We start from the raw sequence: 10,657 nt of genomic DNA, 5'->3' as shown, positions 1-10,657 counted from the left end.
CACTGCAACCTCTGCCTTCTGGGTTCAAGCAATTCTCCTGCCTCAGACTCCCGAGTAGCTGGGACTACAGGCGCATGCCACTATGCCCAGCTAATTTTTGTATTTTTTATTAGAAATGGGTTTCACCATGTTGGCCAGGATGGCCTTGATCTCTTGACCTCGTGATCCGCCCGCCTCAACCTCCCAAAGTGCTGGGATTACAGGTGTGAGCCACTGTGCCCAGTCAGAACACTACTTTTTAAAAGTCATTATTTGTACCACTTTTTAAAGCTTGACTTTAATATTGGCTGACAGTAAATAATCTAAAAGAAGGAACTTAAATATGCTTAAAGCCTTGACTTTCTAATTTTTGCCTGTCTATTCAATGTGGAAAGTCAGCTGAACAGGTGTATTCTATTCTGGTTCTTGTTTTTCTGATATTAACTATAGCAGTTTTCCTGCAGGGCCTAATTATGTTCCTTTTTTAAAAACAGGATGTGGGAATGAGTGACACAGCAATGACATCTTTCCTTGGCTGCTGTTTGGATCTTCTTCAGATCTTAATGGAGGTAAAAGAGGTGTATTTTCATTCTGAACTGCTCCTAAGATATAAATATTCTGCAAACCATTGCATTTAATAAATGACTATTTTAATGAGGTTGTTTTTCATTCATTCATTTCTAAATTTTGACTTAAGCCCTAAAGGTAGTGATGTTTTCCTATTAAATTCTTATTGAAATTAGGCTTTGTGTTTTTTTATTATAATTTGGGACAGTGTACAATATGAGTTTGCACTTTGCTGCTAATAAACTTATTAGGGTATTTGTGCACTATCTTTTATCCATTGCTGAACACAGTCCTCCATTCTTAAAACCCTTAGGCAGATGTTAACAGGGATGAAATACAGATGCCTGTGCTGGATACTGAGGATGCATGGCTCTCCGTGGAAGGACCAATCTCCATAGTGGAACTGGCCCTTGATCAGAAGCACATCCACTACCCACTGGTGGAGCACCACTCCATCCTGTGCTCCATCTTGTATGCAGTCATGAGGTTTTCTCTGAAGACCGTGAAGCCACTTTCACTTTTTGATAGTAAGGTAAGTACCTCAAAGGATTTCAAAGCTATTTTGGAGTTGCAGGCTTAGCAGACACATGGGTTTTCTTATTTAATAGAAGCTGTTCAGTACTTTTGTGACTTGTGTAATTTCATGTGAGGTTCTGACTCCCTTATTCCCTGCTTGATTCTGTTCTTTTTATTTACCTTCCATACTGCTCCCCTCTCAGCTGTCTCTGCCCTTCTCATTTTCCATATTATTCCTGGACAGACTCATTTTCTGCCTCTTGTATATCTCTAGGCCTGACCAATACCCATAGTTTTTAGGCACACATTTCTATTGAACTTTTCTCTTTGAGTGCCCTATAGGACTTCAGACACCTTCTATCTTAAAATATATCTGTAAACCCACAACCCCATCCTGCCCCTAGCCTAAATTTGCTGTTCCTTCTGAATTCCCTGGTTTGGTTATTTGATTAATGATGTCATCCTTTTTGCCCTGGCAAAAAATAGAAACCTTTAAATAATCTCACCAGTTCCTTACTTCAAGCCAATTTTCTTCATTGTAAATTCATTCTTGTATATTCATCTATAGATCATACCTGTCCATTTCTCTCCATGACTATACCCCTAGTTAGGGGCAATCATCTTTCCCTTGGCTAGTACAACAGCCCTTTCCTAATCACCCTGCCTCCAGTTTCTCTCTCTCTCTAGTCTAGTGCTACAAGAGCTGTCTTCCTAAGAGACAGGTTTAATTGTATTAGTTCTATGCCTAAGTTTTTTTGACTCCTCTGCAGGATTGAGTCCAAACTTGTGAATAGAATATGTTTCTACATACTCTGTTGTAACCTTCACCATTTAGCTGCAGTGGATAGTAAAACTCTTTCCTTCCCCATGCAAGTATCAAATTTTGAGAGACAGACAGGACTCAGACTGTTGGAGATAAAAATGTCAACTTTATTACTTAGCTTTTTATTAATAGAAACTAGGTTAGAAAACACAGCTTAGGCTTGTGGGAAAGTGGGCTTATTATTTCACCCTTAAATGAGAGACTCACAGCCGGGGGCAGTGGCTCACACCTGTAATCCCAGCACTTTGGGAGGCTGAGGTGAGTGGATCACTTGAGGTCAGGATTTCAAGACCAGCCTGGCCAACATGGTAAAACCCTGTCACTATGAAAAATATAAAAATTAGCTGGGTGCGGTGGCATGTGCCTGTAATCCCAGATACTGGGGAGGCTGAGGCAGGAGAATTGCTTGAACCTGGGAGGCAGAGGTTGCAGTGAGCCAAGATCACACCGGCAACAGAGCCACAGAGTGAAACTCTGTCTCAAAGAAAAAAAAAATAGTATAGATTTTGAATGAGTTAGTGTACCTTTGAGATTATAAAGGATAGGAGTAAAGATTAAAAAAGAGAAAGAAATGTCAAAATAAAGTTCCCAGCTTGGTATTCCCCACAGAGGTCTTTGCCAAACCAGAACACATCCAGAACTGGACGAGCATACTGACGTTGTTAGTCTCAACCCCTATCATGCCAAGACTACCTGAGACAGCTGGGTGACTCTCATCTGCAGAGATGTAGTATGGTTGGTTGGCTAGTGAAACGATCCCAGTGCTACCATTTGCTAACTAGAATTATTTCGATTTTCTTAGCCTCAGTTTTCTCATTCAGAAAGTAGCAGTGACACTAGCGCTGACCTCACGGTTGTTGTGAGGGTTCCTTGTATTCAACATGAAGTACTTAGCAGTGTCTGGAATACGGTAAATAAGAAATGGTACTGTTATAGACCTTTATAGCTAAGACCACCAGGTGGGAACTTCCAAGGAACAGATTGTGAGTGAGTGTATCAATGATGTCCAGATTGTCACGGGTTGCCCTGGAAGTCTGGTTTTTCTTATCACTAAAGGATGGGTAGCTTTAATCTACTTGGCAATCACACTAGGTGACCTAGAATCACAGATGATTAGGTATGGAAGGCACATTGGAAGATACCTAGGATGTGACCTGCTTGCAGAAGAAACAGTAACGCAAGATTGTGGGTCATTTACCTGAGGCAACCTGGTTGGAAGTGGTGAGCTTCTTTCAATTTAAAGGCCAATGCTCTTTGCTGTATATTACATTTCCTTCCAAGGAACTTCTGAAATCCTGTTTTCTGACATTCTGTTTTTACTTTTTAGACACACATCTGTTCTTTCAAATCAAGTGTTTTTAAACAATTCAACAAGTGTTTTTAAAGATTCAGAGGCTGGGCACAGTGGCTCATGCCCATAATCCCAGCACTTTGGGAAGTTGAGGTAGGCAGATCACCTGAGGTCAGGAATTTGAGACCTGCCTGGCCAACATGGTAAAACCCCGTCTCTACTAAATACAAAAAAATTAACCTGGGTGTGGTGACACACACCTGTAGTCCCAGCTACTTGGGAGGCTGAGATGGGAGAAGAGAATCTCTTGAACCAAGAGGAGAAGGCTGCAGTGAGCTGAGATCGTGCCACTGTGTGATTACTATACAATTTAATGAAAAATAAACAGGGCCAGGTATCGTGGCTCACATCTGTAGTTCCAGCACTTTGGAAGGTTGAGGACAGCAGAGTGAGACTCTGTCAAAAAAAAAAAAAAAAAGGATTCAGAGTACATATATATATATATTAGCCAAGTAATATATATATATATATATATATTACTTGGCTATTATTGCAAAGCAAATCATCCCAAAACTTGGCTGAAAATAACAAACATTTATTATCTCACAGTTCTTGTGGGTTAGTAATCTGTGTTCTCCTTATCTAGATGCCTCTGGCTTAGTCTCTCATGAGGCTGTAGTTAAGGCCCTGCATCTGAAAGCTCCACTGGGATGGGGAAAGGGTGATTCACTTCTAAGCACAATTGTTGGCAAGATTCGGTTATTTGCCACATGTGCCTCTCCATACAGCAGCTCACGACATGGAACCTGGCTTCCTGCAGAGCAAGTAAGAGCCAGTATGAGTGCCTCAAGGCAGAAGCAGTCTTCTGGAACAGAGTCTTGGAAGTAACATGCTATCACCTCTACCTGCTTGTTTGCTAGCAGCAAGTCACCTTGCCCACAGGCAAGGAGAGAAGACCATAGGAAACAGAATACCAGGAGGAGGGGATCACTGAGGATCATCTTAAAGGCTGTCTACTACATACTAGATAATTGTTATAAAAATTAAAGGAAGAATTCTAAAATCTTATTGTTCAAGGAGAAATAAAAATCAACCATGAGTTATTCTTAAATGTCTTAAGTTTTAAAAAATCTTTCTCCCTTTCCCCACTTAATAATCCACACCCTGATATCAGTTTTCTTGCTCTCTTTCTCTTTAGGGAAAAAATGCATTTTTCAAAGACCTAACTTCAATTCAGTTATTACCTAGTGGGGAAATGGATCCAAATTTTATTTCTGTACGACAACAGGTAAATTACAGCTATTGGATTTTGTTTTTGTTTCTTGGGGGAAAGAAAAACAGTAAAGGAAAAATCTAGCTGGCTTTTAAAAGAATGACCACTTTCAAAGTGTTTTGAGAGCTAGTTGTTTACCTTTAAATTACGTGTTCCTTTTTTGATAATTAAACAATTTAATGGAAAAGCCACTTGTAAGTGACAGAAAAGCCAACAATACTTTGATTTAGGTATTTTAAAATGAAACAATAACAATACATTGCTATATCTCTCCGTTTTCAAGTTCTTACTGAAAGTTGTCAGTGGAGCTGTCCAGGCTCAGCATTCAGCCACAAAGGTCAAATATCCCACAGAAGAGGCAACACCCACTCCTTTTGGGAAAGACCAAGATTGGCCGGCTCTAGCTGTGGATTTAGCCCATCACCTTCAAGTTAGTGAAGATGTTGTCAGAAGGCATTATGTGGGGGAACTATACAACTATGGAATTGACCACTTAGGAGAAGAGGTAATCATGAACCCTTTGAATGTTAATTGGACTCGTTATAAAATTGATAGTTGGAATAAAGAATCAGTAAAGGCTCCAATGAAACCTTTTGCTCTTCCTTTTGTTAGAACATCTAGGTACAAAAATAGAACAATAGAGTATTTTTAAACATAAAATTATAATCAAATAATTCCTACAGTATGCCAGGCCTGCTGTATGCACAAGGATATAGCAGTAAACAAAACAAGGTTCCTTCCTCATGGACTTGATAGTCTGCTGGTAGAAGCAGAAAAGCATGCTAAATTTTGCATTGCATGGTAAGTGCTATGAAAAAAATAAACAGGGCCAGGCGTTGTGGTTCACACCTGTAATCCCAGCACTTTGGAAAGCTGAGGCAGCAGATCACTTGAGCCCAGAAGCTGAAGACCAGTCTGGGCAATATAGCGAGACCCTATCTCTAAAAAGGAAAAGAAATTATTTTTAAAATTTAAAAAAAAAAAAAAATCAGGATCATACTACAGTAGGGTGGTGACAGAAGGTGACGTTTGAGCTGAGCCCCCAAGGAGAAACAGCAGCCAGCTACTCAGAAACTGGGGGAACAGCTGGGCGTGGTGGCTCACGACTGTAATCCTAGCACTTTGGGAGGCAGAGGTGGGTGGATCACCTGAGGTCAGGAGTTCAAAACCAGCCTGGCCATCATGGTGAAACCCCATCTTTAAAAAAAAAAGAAACTGGGGAAACAGTGCTTGAGATAAGAATTACAAAGGTCCTGAGGTGGGTGGGGACTAGAATGGCTAGGTTCAGGACTAGAAAACCTGGAATGGCTGAGCAAACATAGTAAGCAAGAAATAAAGAAGTATGGGATGAGGCAGGGAGGCTGGCACAGGCCATGGCCACTACCTAGGATACAGCCCATGCTTATTCTAAGTGTATTCAGAAGCCATTAGAGGGGCTGGGCGTGGTGGCTCATGCCTGTAATCCCAACACTTTGGGAGGCCACGGCGGGTGGATCATTTGAGGTCAGGAGTTTGAGATCATCCTGGGCAACATGGTGAAACCCCATCTCTACTAAAAATACAAAAAATTAGCTGCGCATAGTGGCACATGCCTGTAATCCTAACTGCTTGTGAGAATGAGGCAGGAGAATCACTTGAACCCAGCAGGTGGAGGCTGCAATGAGCTGAGATTGCACCACTGCCCTCCAGTCTGGGTGGCAGAGTGAGACTCCATCTCAAAAAAAAAAAAGATCAAAAGAAGCGATTAGAGGGCTTCAAACAGTCTTGACGTGAAACTCCCTTTATTTGCCAAAACCTTGAAAACAACACACTGAATAGCCATACTGAATTGAAAAATGAGGTGATGAGAGAAAAACAATTAGCCAAGGAGCTGAAATTTGGGTTTAAATGCTGTTTGATTTGGATTTATCTTTTGGTTGTATGCAACCAAAAGATAAATGGCCACAGTTCAAAAATCAACTAGAATCTCTTCACTGGGAGCCCCTTTCCTATAGAATATAAACAAATCTGTTCACTGTGACTGTATTATTTCTCCATGTTCCTATCTTCAGGCCATTCTACAGGTTCATGACAAAGAAGTCCTTGCCTCTCAGCTACTCGTGTTGACAGGGCAAAGGCTGGCTCATGCGCTTCTCCACACCCAGACAAAAGAAGGAATGGAGCTGCTTGCCAGACTTCCACCCACACTGTGTACTTGGCTGAAAGCAATGGTCAGTACAATAGAATGAGATCAGGCCATTGGATGTTTTCTTAAGTGCCTAGTTAATAACAGTCATGAAGAACATCTGACAAATTTAATTCACCTAGTTACAAAGAAAAGCATTTTTATGTAATAACTCAAGTCAGGAACAATTGTTTAGTTGTCTATAATAGGTTATTTTTCTCTCCCATTTGCAGGACCCTCAGGATCTTCAAAACACTGAAGTGCCAATTGCAATAACAGCTAAACTAGTAAATAAAGTAATTGAGCTTTTACCAGAAAAACACGGGCAGTATGGTCTAGCCTTACACCTCATTGAAGCTGTGGAAGCCATATCTCTTCCTTCTTTATGACACTTACCTACTGGAAATGCCCTAAAATGATTAAACGTGAATTAGTGCATGGTTATTTTACATAGTAAGACCTGGAATTTTATGGGGAAAGTATGTTTTTTTTTTTCCTTTTGTAAAAGAAATAAGACTATATACAACTTCTAAAAAGTGCAACCCTGGCTAAATTCTACTCCTTGGTTAATACTGAAGATAAAATATAAACAAATGTCAACTCTATTATAATTAATACAGATGTTTTACTGTTTATTTCTAATTCAAACACTTTGGTAGCTTTATTGTTAAACTTTGCTATCTAAAAAATAGTTATAATTTACAGATTATGTTCTTATAAGATTCTATATTTCCTATCTAAAATATTGTTGTAATTGTTTAAATGTGTTCATGTACAGTCCCCATCAGTAGAGTATAGAAACACCCCACTCTCCTTTAGTAAATGTTGAGAAAACGCCTTTCTTGTCATGCTTCAAATCCCACACTGGGCTGCCACCGGGGAGTTCTGGAAACTGAAAAGTTCCTTTCCCAGAGGGTCTGCTGTTGCCATCAGAGGATGACCGTGCTTGAGGAGGAAGAATGGGTTCAAGACCATCATATTCATCAGAATGGGACACTAAATAGAACCCTTCACCTGTTGTACTTGCCAAAATTGAGAATCAGAGGTGCGTATGATGCAGCAAAGTAATTATAATGTAAGTTAAGATTTGCCTTTTGCCAAGTTGCAAAGTTGTATCCACATCAGGTGTCTGTAAAAATGTATTATCTTGTAAAACTTATGTTAAAAAAAAAAAAAAAGGCAAAGATACTAAAAATTTTAAGTCCAACTTCATTTTTCCTACAAGTGTTTAGAAATGCTTCTGGGATTTGCTAATGTTATCTGTCCTTGGGAACAGTATTGAAAAAACTGCTTAGTGATATTACAGCTTTAGCAAACCTACCTCAGAGCTGGGATGAGAGGATAAAATACAACTAATTTTGTACCCTATAGTGCCTAGAGCAGTCCAAGTGCTAAATAAATATTTACTGATTAAAACCAAACTATAGCTACTCGGGAGGCTGTGGTGGGAGGATTGCTTGAGCCCAGGAGTTTGAGGCCATCCTGGGCAACACAGCAAGACCCTGTCTCAAAAAAAAGAAAAAAAACAAATTAACCAAAACTCTGTAAAAGAGTGCTTTGAGCTCTACAAATACCAAGTATTTATTATGGTGTATTTTAGAATGTAGCCATACAGTGTAATTATTGGCATCTGTCATGGGTCACAGTTGTTATTCATGTAAGTCATTGTGATACAGAAGTTTGTTTCTTCACTTTCCCTTAAGAAGCCAACTATAGTAATCATGCAAAGTTGAGAAGTATGTCTTTCAGGGATATAAAGTTTTCTTTAATCTGTTTCTTGACCTAAAAGAGCACATCCAAACAAGAATTTAACTGGCTAAAATTTAATAATTACTGTTAAGTAACTATGAAACTTAAAATCTTACAAGGTAAGTGTTTAAGATGTCTTGAGTGTTTGGCATGGGGGCCTGTGGGTCTGACTGAGGCAAACATTTTATAGAGTAACAGCAGTGGAGCGAGCTAGTCCAACCTCCCAGCCTCTGCTTGGGTCTCCACTGCCCCAGCCAGATACATCCTAGAATTCTTATAAACATACCTGGCTCTTAACAGTCACTTGTCAAATATGTTCTAAGAGATTAGTTCTTCTGTGATATTTTGCTAGTATGCTGAAAGTAGTATGAACTTAAGGAGGCTAGTCAAAGAAACTTGGAGTTACAGGCATTTTTAAACACTAAAGCCACAATTCCATCATCACTTCGGGGGAGGGGGTACTTACTAAGCATTATATAATAAAACTGGTTAAGCTTACTGTGGTAGAACAGACAATCAAATTTGGGGATTGCTGAGAATAATAAGCTGAAATATGGCTCACAGAATCCTAACACAAATAATTAAGACTCTAGTTATATTTGTTATCCTAAAATTTTTCATAGAATTTTAAAATTGAATTCTGACTTGTATGGTTAAGAAAAGCAGTTAAATATTTTACTACTTATCAAGGGCTTTTAAAGTAAATAAATCTGATATGAAGAAAGGCAAATAAATACTTATGTAGATATTCTGTAATAACAAAGCCACAGATGATAAAGGAATTAGATTTTATGTAGAATGGGTGGTTTCTGAAACAAAAGTATGTGGCACTTACTGTAGTTATTGATGAGAAGCCAATAACCAGTAGTGATTTCCTAGATATATACCCACCCTCACACAACTTTCTTCATTAATGTTAAATATGCATTTTATCTTATTGTATAATGCTGAAGGAAAACAAAATGTTCAAATAATCATAATGTCTACATTACAGGTTCTGTTTAGATGTAGAACTAGAGGGGCCAGGGAAAATGTAGATAAAAGAGATACATAGTACCATGCTTCTAAATGCTTCATACTATTGCAAAAAGAAAAAAAGAGTTTTACCTTTATTATAAAAATTTATCTATGGTCAAAGTAAACACTGTTACATTTAAATTGCTATTTTAAAACAATTGCAATCCAAAGTTAAAAATCTGAAATTTAATAATACTAGAAATACATTGAATTTTATCTTCATTTAGAAGTTGCTGTGGTCCATTTGATTTATAAGAGATAAAATATTTTTACAGTACATTATAGCAACAGCGAGAGCCCTCTCTTACCCTGATAGGAATGGGTTTGCTGGGTGTCTACAAGTTAGATTCCTGCTGAATAGAATTAGCCATCCTTAAAGGATTTTGATCCAATACTGAATTGTTTATAAAATGCTTTCTCTATTGTAATGTACTGTAAGTAGTGAAATTCTGTATATACTGCTATTTTCTGTCCATTGTTGTGAACTTATGTACATTGTTGTGAACTTATATGTACATTAGTGAAATAAATTTTCAGCTTTCATGTTGTTTCCTAAACATTCATAAATATAAGTATTAAGAGATTTCTTCCTCTCTTGAGTAACAAATTTGGTCCTTCCCTTCCTTCCTCCTCCTCCCTCTTTTTTTTTGAGATGGAGTTTCCCTCTTGTGGCCCAGACTGGAGTGCAATGGCATGATCTCGGCTCACTGCAACCTCCACCTCCCAGGTTCAAGTGATTCTCCTGCCTCAGCCTGCCAAGTAGCTGGAATTACAGGTATGTGCCACCACACCTGGCTAACTGTGTATTTTTAGTAGACATGAGGTTTCTCTGTGTTGGTCAGGCTGATCTCAAACTCCCAACCTCAGGTGATCCACCTGCCTCAGCCTCCCAAAGTGCTGGGATTGCAGGCAAGAGCCCCACCGCATCCAGCCGGTGATTATTTTCTTTCTAATCCAACCCCAAAAACTAGCTATTCTGAAAAGTTTGATGTTTACTAGTGGGAAGAATAAAATGACTCTTCACCTCTTAAGGGAAACACACCTCTGCCATTCCCTTTCAAAACTATACTTTTACTTGATATTCACTTCTGCACCAACATCAGTCAGTACTTTTCCAGAATGCCTTTATTTTCAGATATCATAGAATTTAAATACTGAGTCAAAAGATATGTATAAAATATAAAACATTTTCTGCTCAACCATATTTGAAGATAAGCTAAATACATGTCTACGTTATACACACACACACACACATTTTTTTTCCTCCATGTATATATA

The 10,657-nt window shown here is 38.7% G+C and overlaps 1 protein-coding gene across 1 annotated transcript in view; it reads left to right on the top strand.

Annotated features, from left to right (window-relative positions):
- The window catches only part of RAB3GAP2 (RAB3 GTPase activating non-catalytic protein subunit 2), a 105,938-nt gene extending 96,016 nt beyond the window's left edge, over positions 1 to 9,922 (top strand). The window contains exons 29-34 of the mRNA XM_037737807.1: positions 474 to 548; positions 860 to 1,078; positions 4,375 to 4,464; positions 4,733 to 4,954; positions 6,501 to 6,659; positions 6,847 to 9,922. Of these exons, the coding sequence (XP_037593735.1) occupies positions 474 to 548; positions 860 to 1,078; positions 4,375 to 4,464; positions 4,733 to 4,954; positions 6,501 to 6,659; positions 6,847 to 7,002 (921 nt within the window). The 3' untranslated portion in view covers positions 7,003 to 9,922. The remainder of the gene's footprint in view (positions 1 to 473; positions 549 to 859; positions 1,079 to 4,374; positions 4,465 to 4,732; positions 4,955 to 6,500; positions 6,660 to 6,846) is intronic.
- The last annotated feature ends 735 nt before the right edge of the window (positions 9,923 to 10,657 follow it).

The sequence above is a fragment of the Cebus imitator genome, unplaced genomic scaffold, assembly GCF_001604975.1.
Source record: "Cebus imitator isolate Cc_AM_T3 unplaced genomic scaffold, Cebus_imitator-1.0 Scaffold42, whole genome shotgun sequence".
Taxonomy (NCBI): Eukaryota; Metazoa; Chordata; class Mammalia; order Primates; family Cebidae; genus Cebus; species Cebus imitator.
Note: the sequence above shows the minus strand (reverse complement) of the source record. Positions and strands in the feature narration are given on the sequence as shown.